General features: G+C 39.2%; 1 protein-coding gene across 7 annotated transcripts in view; it reads right to left on the bottom strand.

Annotated features, from left to right (window-relative positions):
* LOC119559664 (rap guanine nucleotide exchange factor 2) overlaps positions 1-16763 on the bottom strand; it is an 81910-nt gene that overhangs the window by 25706 nt on the left and 39441 nt on the right. For 4 of the 7 annotated variants that reach the window (XM_037872714.1, XM_037872715.1, XM_037872718.1 and 1 more), the window contains 5 exons: positions 11213-14951; positions 10970-11119; positions 3740-4171; positions 3451-3561; positions 1401-2691 (listed from right to left, as the gene is read on the bottom strand). In XM_037872714.1, coding sequence (XP_037728642.1) covers positions 3494-3561; positions 3740-4171; positions 10970-11119; positions 11213-14951 — 4389 coding nt within the window. In that variant the 3' untranslated portion in view covers positions 1401-2691; positions 3451-3493. Of the gene's footprint in view, positions 1-1400; positions 2692-3450; positions 3562-3739; positions 4172-10969; positions 11120-11212; positions 14952-16763 lie in introns of those variants that run through there. The other 3 variants (XM_037872717.1, XM_037872719.1, XM_037872720.1) reach the window with 3 other exon arrangements.

The following is a 16763-nucleotide window of genomic DNA, read 5'->3' as shown; positions in this document are numbered from 1 at the left end:
AACCTCACTTCCAATAGATGAATGTCATGAAATTTTTACTGAAAGTCGATAAACGATAGCAGATTCTAACGCACCAGTTGATATATAGATGGCGCCACTAGAGGGAGCTAGATTCAACAAGGAAGAACGCTATAGTCGAGTACCTCGACTATCAGATACCCGTTACTCAGCTAAAAGGACCAAAGGAAAATGGAGATATGCAGCAAAGCGAGGTTGAAATGCGCCACCTACCGGCGGTAGACAGATTTAAGCGTTGTGGGCGTTAGAGTGGGCGTGGCAAAGTTTTTTTTGGATCAATCGATAGGTATTGACTAGACCAATACATTTCAGTTTAAATTTTGTATCTAGCATGAATATTGTGGGCGCCACAGGCTTGGGCGGTTAGTGGGCGTTAGAGTGGGCGTGGCATATTCGCGTGACAAACTTGCGCTTCGCTCAAGCCTACGGAATCTAAATCTGAAATACCATTTCTCTACCTTTGATATTTTCCGAGATATCCACGTTCATATTTGCGATTTTTTGAAGTTTGTGGGCGGTTTGTGGGCGTGGCACTCTGCTGAAATAAACTTGCGCTGCGTAAGAAGCTCAGGAATCTGCACGCCATATCTCAATAGCCTAGCTCTTATAGGTTCCAAGATCTCAGCGTTCATCCGGACGGACAGACAGACGGACATGGCTAGATCTACTCGGCTAGTGATCCTGACCAAGAATATATATACTTTATGGGGTCGGAAACGCTTCCTTCTACCTGTTACATACTTTCCGACGAATCTAGTATACCCTTTTACTCTACGAGTAACGGGTATAAAAAGTCCTGTTTACTTTGGAACTCACCTTGTATTACAACGCAAGAGGCACAAGTCCACGAAAAACCAACGCGCGGATCAATATAACAACAATGCTAACAAGTCCAGTGCACTTAGAATGTATGACTGAGTTGCAAAGACGACAGTAAATAAAAACGTCATTAAGTTACGATGCAAGCTGACAATCTTTTCTTGAACAAAAGACCCATTTTTTTTAAGTTTTTAAATTTATATATTTAAAATGTCAAAAGTTATTTATAAAATAAAAAATCGAAAGAATTGTAAATACCTCACTCAATTTGACACTGGGATCAAAAAATAAGAATGTACAAAAGTATAAGAGCGGATAGAGATTGCAAAAGCAAGAGAGCGCGGTACGGTAGCTATCGACTGAGCGTGGCTTGCGAAACACAAACAAAATACACACGACAACAGTTTTAACGAAAGAAAACGGGAGAGAGACCACATAGAGCTATGGGAAACAACAACAAACTGCACGAACAGCAAAAAATTACAGTAACAAATGCACAGGCTTAGGCTTAATAAAAATTTAAAATTTAATTTTACAATCGGTATTCATGGTACACCATTACGTATCAAAAGTATAATGAATTTTTATTTTTTGGCGAAGGTTATGAAGTATCGATACTTATGAACTTTTTTGAAGTTTTCCGAGAAACAAAGCTTATTTTCGCTTCAATAAATTAACAAAATAATCAAACAAAATACACTGTTTTTATTGTTTAACAGTTTACAATTTAAATTTATATATTTTACATCAAAGCCTAAAAAACAATTTGGTGTTTAGACTAACTTAGAAATAAAAAAAACACAGTGTACATATATTTTGCAAATCGTTTGATCTAAAGTGTATTTTTCTTGCATTTCGTAAAACATAAATTGATTTCCGTATTGAAATTTTTGTTTGGATTTGTATGTATATACATAGATTTTTTGTATATAGTTTGTATGTTTAAGCTGTAATTATACACATAAATATTTATGTCTGAGTTTCTCTTAGTTTGATCAAAATGAGATTAATAAGTGATTATTTATAATTTTCGCATGTCTCAGGTTTGTCTTTTACAAACTTATTTGTCTTTCGTAAAATTGTACTTTGATGATTTATATTCATTTTTTTAGGCTAATCTAGATATTACTAGGTTTTGTATAATTGTTTGGATTGGTTTGAAACTCTTGTTTTTTTTTTTTTTGCTGAGTACAAATGTTAAAAAAAATGTTTTCAAATACATTCTTTGTCTTTCTTTATTTTGCGCTTTAAAAATATATATTTGGAATTAGAGCGAAGGTTTCTCGTTTTATGTAGAGAGTAAAGTATTATGAAAATAGTAGAACTTACTTGTATACAAGGATAAAGAGAGGTTTACCTATATGGAATTAAAGAAAGCTTTGAGTTGATTCTTTTTGTGTTTAATTATCAATGGCTCGTCTCGTTGTTGTGCTGGGCACTACAATTATTTTGTTCTGATCTTACTTTTGTAAATACCGACGAAAATTCTTTAATTGCATAGGAAGTCTGCCTGCAGACGTTTTCTTTTAAGAGAAAAAGCCACTCCTACGCTGGGGGAAAATGTGTAAAAATAATTCAGCTAAATTAAAATATAAATCTCTGAATTGTAATGTCACAAAAATCTCATTGGGGGAAATTCGGGTGATTACTTGTATTGATGCTTATATACATTTGCCCCGAATTTCGTCCGATGACATTTTTGCTACACCCTCAATTAAGTTTAGTCATATACGCAAATCAAAGTGTTTTTTTTTGCTGCTCCACTGAATGGTAAATCGTGATTGGACTGGCCGTGTTTTATTGCTGGTTAAATTGAAAACCAGAACGATTAACAAGTTTTGATCACTCTATATGCTGAAAGTAAATAAATAAATTTAATTAAAGTCACATTTGCTAGCTTTTTCTAAAGGTTTAAAATCCCCTAAACCTGGAGTAATCGATTTTTTATTAAAAAAAATCCAGGTTAAGTTGGGCCATTGAAAACGGAACAAATCGATGGAGCCTAATGATTGTGAAACAATACAAATAGCCGAAAAATAAATAAAATAAATATACTATATTTGGAAAAATTAACGGTAAGTCCTTAAAGGGGATCATAAATGCGGGGGCTATCTTTTCGCAGAGATAATACTTTGATCCTCTATAATGAGTAAAAATTTAACGAAACTTAAAAAAAAAATTATTTTAGTGTCTATTTATTTAGAAACACAAATTATGTATATGACAAATATCAAATATCATAGGTACATAAACCGGTTTCTTATCAATATAATTTATTGAGTAATGTTTCGATGATATGATGAATAATGTTTCAAATGTACACTGAAAAAATCTTTTAAAATGTGGACGCCAGCCAGATTATACCAGATTACATGGAACAAACAAACAAACTTCCTGGATTCCCTAGAATGTGTATGCTTACACCCTTTTAATCTACGAGTATCTGGTAAAAAATCGTTCGACTCTGAAATTATATTTATTCCTAAAATCAGGTTTTTCAAGTTTTTAGATGCACACAAAATAGTATTCAATAAAACATAGAACTCTTTTTACTGTTACTCAAAACATAATGCAGTGTTATAAAACCCTGTGAAATGAAATCAGCGTACTTACATTTAATTAAATAAGCATGACGTAGTTCAATCATGTTCATTTATTATTGATTCATGGGTGGCATGGGGCATGTGGTACACTTGGTGCTATCCATAAAATTTGGCGGGCTATCTGTAAAACAAATAAGAGAATAAAATGGTGGTGTTGATCATTAGCCTTTTCGAGGTCAATTTGTGAAAAATATCCCAAGTCCCAGCATCGCCCATTTTAGAAAGACCTGACTCGACTCCCGCTTTGCATTTGCTTTTTTACTGGATACCGATCTGGTATTGGTTTCAGTTCAGCTTACCATGCATGTGGTTTAGGTGTCTACTGCCAGTATTGTCGTGGTGGTGGCTGTAGAGATAAGCCAGGGGAGGCAAATTGTATAGCGGTGGAGGCGGAGGTGGCATGGCCAATAACTGTTGTTGCTGGAGCTGCTGATATTGGCTGCGTACGTGCATGCATGCTGTTGCCGTCGGCGGTCTAGAAAACTGAATGGTAGCTATGGGCTGGGTCGGTGGGGGTGTGAGTGTGCTGGGAGGAGTACTTATGCCCTGACAGGGACTGCTCATGTTGAGGGTGACCGCGTTTTTTGATATTTGCTGCAGCAACCGGCAGTCGGCTGCAGTATAGACCGGTGGGGATGGCTCGTGTTGCGAGCTGAACTGTGGCTGCTGGTACTGCAAGTGATAATGATGCTGCTGATGCACGTAACCGCTGTCACAAGACGAGATGGAACCTGTTGGGTGTGAAATTACGGTAAACAATATGTCTCAGACGGCCGTGAAATGGTGACCGTTTTTCAGGATTAATTTCATGGCTCCACGAGGCGCGAGTGTGCCTGTGTTTAAGCGTGCGCGTTTATACAGCCGACAACCAACCAAACCAAATCCAACCACCAAAACTATATTTTTTCAAATGCAAGCAGGGAACGGAGTCTTTAGTGCAATTATCGATGTATAAATGTTTGTCGACGAAAGTAAGGACACAGAATATATATGAGACCCCGATAAGACTTGCCATTAAATGTAGTTGCACTTCATTGAAAATACCGCTTATAACTATACTACTACTAATCAACATATCATTATACACTGCACTTCCTTATCCCAACCCAGATCAGAATCCTTCCTATCACTTAACCTCATCAACACCATCTCAAACCCAACCCCCGACAACATCATACAAATCATATCATTTCTTGAAAAAGCCCAAATTAAGTTTAAAATTTAAATGTATATAAAAATGTTGTTAATTCCACATCTCAGATGAGCTGAAGGCCTTAGCTGCTAGAGCTCCTAATTCTAGTTAGCCTATAGTTTTAACTTTAAGCTAGCTTTATATAAATAAATAAATAAATACTACTACTAATACTATCTATCGCAAATTTGAACGCTGGTATCTCGGAAACTATCATAGATAGAGAATTGAATTTTAGATTTAGATTCCGTAGCCTAGTATGTGGCGCCCACAATTTTGATGCTAGTAAACAATTTTTAGCTGAAATGTATTACTCTCGTCAACACCAAGTTTGCAACGCCCACTCAAACGCCCATAACGATTAAATACACATTATAATCTCGCTTTCCTGCTTCCATATCTTTATCTCCCTTTAGTCCCTTTAGCTGAGTAACGGGTCTATTTTAAATGGTAATGACCTCATTTATATGGAATCGACAACATCGCCAGGGACAGAGACAGCGATGGAGCGACGCGCAGTTATAAATAACAATTGGTAAACCTAAGTAAACAAAGATTTAATCCATCTCTGAACTTATATATGTTATAGGGTCGGAAACGATTTCTTTTACCTGTTACGCACTTTCCGACGAATATTTTACTCTACGTGTAACGGGTATACAAATTTGACAATATATGACAATATATGCGCAAATAAATTGAAATGGAGTATTATTCTAATAGTTCTATTATTATATTTTATTTTTCTAAAAATCGGAATTGCTTCCATAGGAACGACCTGAAGGGTATAAACATCGGCTTGCCGAAGTTTGCTTCCTTTCTTATTGAAACTGGACGTGGTCAAAGGAAAACTAAAATGTTGGCAAACGTGGCTTAATGGGGGGTCAAATGATTCCAATCTATAAAATTTCATATTACTCGGCTCATCTTCATTAAGCTGTCTCGATTTAAACAGAAAAAGAAACACTCGACTACGATTTTTGATCCCTTTATGATAGTCGGTAACTTTATGAAATTAATAGCTTTCCCGCCGCGACTTTGTCCGCGCTTAAGAAACTGTTCTTAAAAGTGGTAGGAAAGATTTTAACACCATTTTGTTTTCATAAAATTAATATAAAAAATTTAAATAATTAAAAAAAATGTACAATTTTTAATTCCGCGGATTTAACACTAAATTAACCAATAATATTTATTTGCCTCTTTTCCCACATTATCACTTACCCCTTTTCACCGTAATCCCGTTACCCCATTTCGTTTATTCCATTTCACCTCCTTTGCAATATTACACCATTGTCCCTGTTCCCAGTCGTTATTATCGTCCTTTTTAAAACGATTTAAATTATAATTATTTATGGACATGTCTGAGGAAAACCAGTGAGTTAGGTATACATTTCTTTTCAATTGATTTAAGCATTTTAAATGCACTTTGCAGCCAAGTAAATTTGGAATTGGAATCAAACCGTTTTCCGTTTTAAAAAAAATACCCACAAATACACACTCGCAAATAAGGTAGCAACGCCAATCGCAAAAAGTAAACGAATTCGCCTTGCCCTTTTTTTATACCCTTGCAGAGGGTATATTTATTTCAGTCAGAAGTTTGCAACGCGTTCCGACCCCATAAAGTATGTATATTCTTGATCAGCACGACTAGACGAGTCGATCTAGCGTTGTCCGTCTGTCCGTCCGTTTCTACTCAAACTAGTCTCTCAGTTTTGAAGCTATCGGGCTGAAACTTTCCCAAAAGTCTAATATCTTTTGCAGGTAGTATATAAGTTGGAACCAGCCGGATCGGACTACTATATCTTATCTTATAGCTCCCATAGGAATAATCGGAAAAAAAAATATAAAAAAATTATATCTTTGGTTTTTTTTAACATATAACCTTCTAAGCTTGGAAATTACATTTTTGAATTAGTTTTGAAATTCGAATTAAATTTTATCAAAATTGGACGACTATATCATATAGCTGCCATAGGAACAATCGGAAAATTGGTGGGAAAATAATATGAAACAAATTATAGCTTCGGTTTTTTTTAACATATAACCTCCTACGCTTGGAAATAACCTTTTTTAATTAGTTCTGAATTTCGAATTTAATTTTATCAAAATCGGACGACAATATCATATAGCTGCTATGGGAACGATCGGAAAACTGGTGCTAAAATAATATGAAACGAATTATAGCTTCGGTGCTTTTTGACATATTATCTTATACTATTGGGAATATCATTATTTGTATTTTTAAGAATTTCGAATTACATTTAATAACTACAACTGCAAGGGTATACAAACTTCGGCTTGCCGAAGTTAACTTCCTTTCTTGTTTTACTAGCCAGCAATCAAAATTAGTTTTCGTAATTCATTTTATGAAATGAAATGCTGTAAGCAATGAAGCCAGACATTTCACAACTTATTTAACAGGTGCTTTCCACTTAGCGGCAATCCAGTTTAGTTTTCGTATTTTATTTTAACGATTGAGATTAAAAAAGTGCTCAAAGCAAAGAAGACATACACCTGTTTTTTGCTATCTGACATCTCTATCAGCTGAAGAAAAAACAAGAGAAATCGCTATAGTTGATGGCCTCGACTGTTAGATACCCTTTACTCAGCTTAAGGGATGGCGAGAGGGTTGGAGATATGCTCGATTGAATTGCAAAATATGGATTATTCTTTGGATATAACTTTTTAAGAAGTGGTCCGATTTCAATAATTTTTGTCATGTAGGTAGATATTTAAAAATGTGGGCGCTAGACGGGTTTTAGTGTTGTAGTCGTTTGAATCTGCATGCCAAGTCCCAACACTCTAGCTTTTATAGTTTCCAAAATCTCAGCGTTCTGACAGACGGACGTAGCTAGATCGACTCGGCTGATCAAGAATATATATAATTTAAAGGGTCCGAAATAACTTCTTCCTGTTACAGACTTTCCGACGAATCTAGTATACCCTTTTACTCTACGAGTAACGGGTATAATAAACGAATGAATTCGGCAGTGTCTTTTTTTACGCATTCAATTTATGCAACTTTTTAGTAATTTTGTTGAATTTTTTTTTACTAATATTCTAACCGTATTCCTATATTAATACAAACATACACACACACCATAAAAGCAAAATACAAATAAAAAAGATTTTTAAACACATGTGTTTTTGTAATGATTTTGGTTTTGTTTGCTTTATCAATTTAAATTCCTGGACTTGGTAAAAAATTATAGTTTATAAATAACTTTAAAATATTTCGCCATCCCTTAAATGGTTCTTAATAGTTTCCCTTCTTCTGTGAAGACGACGTTTCCGACCTTCAAGGGTATTGAAATTTCTGCTTGTCGAAGGTAGCTTCCTTTTTTGTCTTCTTCATCTTAAAAACAAAACAAACAAATGTTTTTAGCTTTAACTGCCCCTCCTCTTTCCTTGCAACCCCTCTTGTCATCACTTCGGCGAAATACGAAGGCAAACCCATCTTGTAAGTTGTTGTAATTCCTCTCGCTCTCTTTGTTTCCGCTCTCTTTAACTCATAGATGTGGGCTATAGATATAGCAGAGATCAAAAAATTATCTTGATCGGACAAACGGTGTAAATGTTTTAATTACAAATTTTGTTTTAAGTTTTTTTTTTGCCAATTTATGAGGGTTTTAACATTTTTTTTGGTTTATAATTTTTTATTTTTATAAACTAAATTTCTTTAAAAAAAAACCGCGATAATATAAACATTTAAGGAATCGAATCTTAGCGGGCACCTAGGCCCCCTTGAAATGTTTAGTAAACATTTGGCTGCTCTTGCTCTTGCGGTTTGGCCTGTGGTCGTATTCGCTTAATTAAATTAATTATAATTAAGGATTACGGTTTATTCATTCCTTTACATTATCAAAAGTATATTTTCAAATTTGACGATCAGAAACAAACTTATTTTACTCGTTTTACATACCGCTTTTGGATAAACCGCTTTCGGCAAAATATATTACTATAAATTTAGGGGATATATGAAAGTGTTTTCTTATAGTTGTAACTTGGACTTAACTTTACATTAAATGTATAATTAAATCAATTTTTTATTTAGATTTTAAATTATCAACATTTTTTCTATATCCGCCGCCTCCGTTGAGAATTCCTTTCGGAATCTGAAATGTTACGCAGAATTCACAACAAACTCCGTTGTGTTTGTTTTACGACGGTAAGATTCGACTTCAACAACCAGTTTTTCTTTAGAACTTTGCAGTCGTAGTTGTGATAATTAAACAATACTGTCATAAAACAGCTGTCTAAACATCCAAAATTTATTTATTACATTTATATTTATGTTTATGTCAGTCATATTCTGTTTCTTCATTAAATGATTTTAATGATTTTTTAGTTTAGTTTTTTAGTTTCCTTTTTAAACATACCACCGGTAGGTGGCGCATTTCAATCTCGCTTTGCTGCTTGCATATCTCCATTTTTCTTTGGTCCCTTCAGCTGAGTAACGGGTATCTGATAGTCGAGGTACTCGACTTTAGCGTTCTTCCTTGTTATACCTAGGGTATACTAGATTCGTCGGAAAGTATGTAACAGGCAGAAGGAAGCGTTTCCGACCCCATAAGATATATATATTCTTGACCAGGATCACTAGCCGAGTCGATCTAGCCATGTCCGGATGAACGCTGAGATCTCGGAAACTATAAGAGCTAGGCTATTGGGATTTGGCGTGTAGATTCCTGAGCTTCTTACACAGCGCAAGTTTGTTTTAGCAGCGTGACACGCCCCCGCTAACGGTCACAAACCGCACACCGCAAATTTTTTTACGCGAATATGCCACGCCCACAAACCGCCCAAGCCTGTGGCGCCCACAATTTTCATGCTAGATAAAAAAATTGTAACTGAAATGTATTGGTCTCGTCAATGCCTACCGATTGATCCAAAATAAAATTGCCACGCCCACTCTAACGCCCATAACGCTTAAATCTATCTACCGCCGGTAGGTGGCGCATTTCAATCTCGCTTTGCTGCTTGCATATCTTCATTTCCCTTTGGTCCCTTTAGCTGAGTAACGGGTATCTGATAGTCGAGGTACTCGACTATAGCGTTCTTCTGTGTTTTTCTTTAGATTATATAATTCGGAAAACCTAGTGAAGATGTTGTAACTTAACGTGGTGTAGGTTTTAAGTAAGGACAGGTCCTTGTCATCGAAAATTTGTACAAAACGGAAAAGAGCTTCCACATTTGGGAAGCTCCCTAAAGTCTCGTTGCACGTTGCATATTTTGTCGCTGTATTCCTCAAATTAATAAGACTATATAATGGCTTTTTGTTTTGATTTCAAGTGCCAATTTCTATTTTTGTTACCAGTCGTAGCACAACCCCCAACTTTGAAAATCGATTACAAGAGAATCATGGTTGATTTAAGTACTAGCGGTCCGATAAGAATAATTTTTTCTAGAAATTCGGGGGTTGATGAACATAAACTAAAGTATTGCCCTTCGCAGGGGCAATCAAATAAGATTTGTTTAAAAAATTAGATCGTCTGACTGTAGCTTAAGCCAGATTAAAATATAATGCATTTCTTATCAAAGTATTACAACTTATTGGTTTCCTGCACCGTATCAAAATGAAATTATTGGATTAGTTAGTCAAAACTCTTTATTTTTGGAAACCCAAACTCCAAAAACTAAGAATTTTTCAATGGAGGCGAAATAATGACAGGCCCAGGGAGGCCTTGCATTTTCGATATGATCCTCAGCTGCGACTTTAATCCAGTGCTTTAAGTTGTCAAATGTCTCTGGATAGTTGGGTAACACTTATTCTTGACGACCCCACAAAGAATAATGCATCCATATAAATCACATATCTTCCTAATGTTGTGCACATTTGATTTGCACTTTGGGTTGAAGATTCACCACTTTGGAAGTTCATTTTCAGTACCTCCAAATTTTTTCGAGGGAAAACTTAACCATTTCGTAAGCCCCAAATCATTGCACATTGGCAATGACATTCGAGCTGTAAAAGTCGAAATAATAGGTGGTTAAAAAAGCCACAGCTAGACGGGCCACCCTGTAGAGGCGGTGGCACTATTTTTATTTTGACCGCAGCTGTCTATTACGATGTCTTCGTTAGGCCAAGACTCTGTTGAAAAACAATCCCAGAATTATTTGGAGTTTCGGGTTCGAAAGACAAAGAGTTACACTTAGTGTGTGTTTTTACTAAGTAACAAACCAAAAATCCGTTCGCCTGAAATTGCGGTTTAAAAATGGCTAAGTATTCAGTAAAAAATAACGTACTCTTTAAGCATATTTAGTATACGGGTTTAGTAGCTGGTAATACCATAAATTTAGTTGCTATTTAACTACTGTTTTAATGCAGGACACTTACCGGAAGTTCTAGATTTGCGCAACGGTATATCGCGAAATGTAGTTACACTACTGCTCTCGAGAGAGAGATCAACCGAGGGTAGTGGCGGCGGCGGGACCGGAGTATCCGAGTGCGAGCGCTCATGGACTGCGCGAGCGGGTAATATGTTGCCTGCGACCGGGATAAATAACCAAAAAATTATAAGACAATGATAAGCCAGTCTAAAGAATAAAATCTATGGAAAATATTTGTTTATCCACCTACCTCCCGATGCTAGACGTCTATGGGAACAGGGACTAGGACTCGAAGTGCACTGCGAACTTGTCACGACACTTGACGCTGGCGAAATCACTCCCCCAGCCGACAGTGCACTGAAACCATGCGCGGGATGCATATGATGTAGAGGCGGAATAACTGCACCCATAGCGGATCCGTATCGCGGCACAAACGGCTGGTGTGGGCGGATTTTTGAGGATTCTGACAAGGATAGCATCTTCTTGACTGCCTGCGGCGATGCTGTGCCGAACTTTGGACCGTTGTTGTTAGTCTGTAACCTTTGATGGTCGCTAGTGGAACTCGCCGAACTTGTAGTCGAAAGAGTAGGCGAACTTGGATGCCTCTTGCGCAACGAGAGTGAGGAATTTGGTGCCGAACTGGAGCTGGTATGCGAGTAAATGCTCAGTTGATCGCCGGCATTGAGGTTGAAGCTGCCTCCGCCACCTCCACTGGCGCTGATGCTGCCTCCACCTCCGCTTCGGTGTGAGGTGTTGCCTTGCGAGATACTGCCCGAGTAATTGGATCCGTGCGCCGGTTCGCATTCTAAAGAACATTTGTGCAAAAAGTCCTCGTCACTAAGTATTTTGAGACTGTTGAGGTATGCCTTTACCCGACGCACCATCTGTGCTTCCTCAAACATCTTCTTGGGGTTGGGCGCCGCCGCAGACTTCTTGCGCCGCCTTATAGTTGCCTGGCCGGCATTGGACGAGATAACTGTGCCGGAGGCAGCGTTGCTCTGCGAGGCAGTCATTTGGTTCAACGAGAATAGGGCGTTAGATGGAGATTGTCCTTTTAGCTCAAGGATGGACAGTAGATCGTACGGTGAACTGCACATGTGGGTAAGCAGACGTACCTCCTTGGCCAGCATTCGCAGCTTCTCGAAGTTGATTAGACCTTCCACTGTTGTATCATTTCCCAGGTGGATAAAGGTAAGATCCTTTTTGACTATTGGATAGAACGGGATGATGGGGTGCTGAGCCAACAATTCGGCGGACACTAGTTGCCGATACTTGCTCATGTTACGCGAAGGATCCATCAGGTCTTGCAGGTCGTTAAACAACCTCTGGTACTTGGAAGGCAACTTTTCCCACGTTTGACGCAGCCGTGACACAGCGCCGTGTCCCAAGCCGGAAATAATTGCAAACATAGAGTTGAAGTTTCGGCATTCCTTGCAGTGGCGCGCAATCTTGATGAATTGCTTGACTATCTTCATGCGGCGAACAATGTTGTGCTCGGCGCAAATCTCACTCACCACCCAAAACATTTCACGATTGACTAGTTCAGCAAATTTGCTAAGCATGGGCACTCCGTAGCGAGACCTTAACTCGAACAATTCGTCCACATATTCAGTGGACTCGATCTGGCGAAAGTTAGCGAAGTCCTGTAGAGTCAGTTGAATGGCTAGTTCATACGCGTTAAGCTGCAGGAGGTGCACACTAGACTCGCGAACTAGCTCTAACGCCAGTTCGTCCAGAACCAACGGCTCGGTACTATCGTTTAGTTTGAGGTAGTAACGTGCCGAAAAGCTGATTCTTTCCGCCAAATTCTGCAGCTGATCGGGGAGCCGGCGCTGCTTTACCATCCCTCCATCGCCTACACTGACTTCGCATAGCGAAAAATTTGAACTGGGGTCGTGTATTCCAAACTCCTGCAGTGTCAGCATTACAACCTCGTGGGCCGTTGTTTCCTTGTAGATGAGCACGTACTTGCATGTCTGGTCTGCCTTATAAACCTTTAGCACGTGTTCCGGGTAGTCGGGAAGGTGGTGAGACTGTGTCGAGTTTGTGGTTAAAGTACTGCATACAGACGGCCGATTATTGTAGGCACCCAAGTTGTTTACTACCTGTCCCTTTCCGCGCCCACTTCCTAGCGCTTCACTGCCTCCTTCATAATCGAGGCTAGTTAAATCCGGATTTGATTGCGATTGGTAGAGTCGGCCACTCCCATTGATAGTGCAGCCATTAGTCGATGAGGTGATTGCAGAGAGTTTTGACTTGCGATTGTTTTGCAGCGTATCCGGGGAATCATTTAGGCTGTTTTCGTGATGTTGTTTATTCAGCATATTTATTTTTGCCAGGGCCTTCTGCAAACGCCGTTTGGGCGCCAAAGTCATAAAACCCCCCTTTGTGTCCTGCTGATCCGAATTTGAGGGGGTACAGGATCCCGACGACTTTTTAGAAGAGCTGTTGTTAACGGTTTGCAGGAGCTGCTGCATGAAGTTGGAGGCCATATTTCCGCTCCAACTCACAGGCGGTGTTTGCGGTGGAGCGCAGTCTGGCTGGTCAAGTAGCATATCCACCGAACTTAAGCGTACCATGTGCGCTCGACTTGACGCGCTAGCGCTGGAAAATTCGTCGCTGGTGCTTTCCGAGCGACCGTGCAGCCTAGCAATATCATTGACACAGATCCGGCGTGGGCTTCGCAAAGACTTGAAGCTGCCGCTGCTTGCGGAAATACTTCCAGATCCAGCGGATACACCATGTTCCAAAGCCTGCATTATCTCCTTGAAACCAAGCAGATTGCTTTTCACGCTGATACTCAAGTGGGTGGTGCTCGTGAGGATATCGAGGGCTCGCTTGCTAGTCACATGGTCCAGCGACTGTCCATTTACTTCGTGAATCTGATCGCCACGCTTAAGTCCAACATCTTGGGCCTTGGAACCCGATTCAACGTGTGAAATGTATATGCCCACTGTTGCGCTTCCGGTAGCTACGGCTACGCCTCGAAGCTCATAGCCGCCTACAATGCAGAAGTTAAGCGGCTCTTCACGTGAAGATCGAGTAAGGGTACAGTTGCGCATTCGGGCCTTCGCGGCGCAGGCTATGTGCAAAAGGCGTAGTTGACTTAACAACTTCTTTCGCTCGAGAAGAGTTTCAAAGACTTCTAAAAACTCCATCATCTCATAGTCCGCCTCAAAGTCGGTAAAGTGGTTGTTCACCCAGAGAAGCACCACGCGAGTTACGCGATCCCGCAGTTCTTGCGTCTTGTGCGCGTCCACCTCATCTAGGTCAAACCAGTGCAATAACTTGCTGGTCACCTCTTGCGGGTTACGAATAAAAATGCGGTGTGTGAGCAAAAAGTCCTCCACGTACGTGGGGTCGGTCATTGAGTTTTCTTCGACCAGCTGCTGTAGCAGTCGATCCGGAGTTCCACGAATAACCACGTGACCGCGTTTCATGTGTAACGAAGCCGAAATTTCTGTTGCCGATTCGCCACCGCCAGCAGAGTCACAGCCGACTCCGATGGTTCGGAGCTCCGTGACCATAACCACGAGCCCATGCTCGTCTTCATGCCGGCGTGTATTCTCCTCACCTTGATGCTGAATACGGTAGTAATCCGTTTGCGTGATGCACACAAACTGACAGTCGTCGCACTTGGTTCTCATCACACCTCGGTGGTACAGCTTGTCCATCGTGGGAAGGATGCCAAAGGAGTCTCCCATCTGCAGTTCTTCATGGCTGCCATTCGCATGTTCGATTTCCACCGCCCCGTTAATTAGCACCGACCATGAGTCTAGTTCTTCACCATCTGACATGACTACGGTTCCTGCCTTGTCCACAACGGCAAATACCATCACGGAACAGAGCGCTCGTCGTACCGCCAAAGTGATATTTGTAAACGCCTTCAAGCCCTGCGTAAACTCAAGCAGCACTTCCACGTCCTCCTCGCTACGCTCCGCCGGGTCCTTTTCCAGACAATCACGCACTGCATCGCGAACAGTTAGACTCTACATCGATGTAAAAGATAATGGGGATATCGATTAAAATGGAAAGATTGCCATGAGTGGGTCCTAATTATACAGGTCGACAACAAAATCGCCCCAGACTGAACGCTATACGATCTAAAAAGGTTTTACCTTTGGACTACGTTACCCAACTTAGAAACTTTTCATCACGTCACAGTTTCCAGAAAATTGGTCAAAGTACCAAATTTTCGGGTTTTACGCAATTTTACGGCCTAATAACAACTAAACCATTCGAGTTAACGCGGATTTTACTAAGTTAACTTGTGTGTGTCTAGATCTACCTTTAACAAGGAAATTATGAGGATACTAGATCAAACAAGAAAGAAAGCTAACCTCGGCATGTTGAAGTTTTTATACCCTTTATGTCGTCCCCGTGGGAGCGTTTTATGTTCAGAGCTTTCCGATTTTTAGAAAACTAAATACTAATTACAGAAACGTTAAGATAATGTCCCATTTTACTTTACTACCAAAAATGAAATTTATCGCTCTTTATGTTATTTTGACATTAATTATCCGATCGTTTTTATGGCAACTATATGATAAAGTTGTACGAATTTTTAAAAATTGTATTTGAAATTCTGAAATAATAAAAGATTGATATTCGCAAGACTAAAAAACCACCAAAGTTATATATTTTTTTTAAATTTTTTGAATAAATATTATTTTTACAGTTGTCCGAGTCGTCTCGTTCCGACTTACAGTGGCGAAAAAAATAATAGCACCACTTCAATACATTTTCTTCTGGGTAACATAAAATTGTTTTCAGTGATTGTTTTTTTCCAACACACAATTTTTTGTAATTTTTTCTAACCAAAAAATGTGTTACCCTGTTTTTAAATCCTTCCTATAAATTTATTGTTAAGTGCTTTAATAAAAAAAGCCCAAAAAATTGAGAAAAATAAAATAGCACCACTACCACATTTATTAGCAAAATCCCCATATTTTGCCGAATAGCCTTAATACCCGTGCAATTAGATATATCTATAATTTCAATATTTTGAACATAAAAAGTTTGATAATACCATTGAAATGGGATGGAAAATCGTACAGATAAGTTGGTCGATTGGTCGGATGTTTAAATAAAATGATTAAGAACGCTCTATACTTTAAAGAAAAACCTGAAATACGAGGACAAAAACAATCTATGACCTCCCTTCACGTCAATCGATTGATTGGTCAGCACAAGAAGGATCCTTTTAAGTCTGCTACTGAGCTTAAAAAGGAGTTTAAAATAAATGCGACGGTGCAAACTGTGCGTACATATCTCAGGGAACATAACCTAAAAGCCTGCAGCCCGAGAAAGGTACCACTTTTAAATGCCAGACATATTTCTAGGCGAATGAAGTTTGCCAAGAGTCATGCAAATTGGTCACCCAAACAGTGGACGAATATTTTATGGTCAGGTCAGAGCAAGGTGATTATGTTTGGTGGAAAAGGATCCAGATCGTATGTCAGACGTCCAAAGAACTCGGAGTTTAAGCCCCAGTACACCACAAAGACCATAAAGCATGTAGGGCGAAGTGTGATGGTAAGGGCCTGCTTTTCCTATTACGGAGTAGGCCCGATACAGTGGATCAAGGCCATCATGGATCAGCACATATACGTGGATATCATGGATACCATTATGCTACCTTTCGCAGAGTATGAAATGCCGCTCGTGTGGGTCTTCGAACAAGATAATGACCAAATACCAGCAAGAAGGCAAAGAAATGGTTATGGAGTGGCCTCCGCAGTCTCCAGACCTTAATCCAATAGAGAATCTGTGGTCGGACGTCAAGAAGGCAGTCGCTGCAT

The sequence above is a fragment of the Drosophila subpulchrella genome, unplaced genomic scaffold, assembly GCF_014743375.2.
Source record: "Drosophila subpulchrella strain 33 F10 #4 breed RU33 unplaced genomic scaffold, RU_Dsub_v1.1 Primary Assembly Seq30, whole genome shotgun sequence".
Taxonomy (NCBI): Eukaryota; Metazoa; Arthropoda; class Insecta; order Diptera; family Drosophilidae; genus Drosophila; species Drosophila subpulchrella.
Note: the sequence above shows the minus strand (reverse complement) of the source record. Positions and strands in the feature narration are given on the sequence as shown.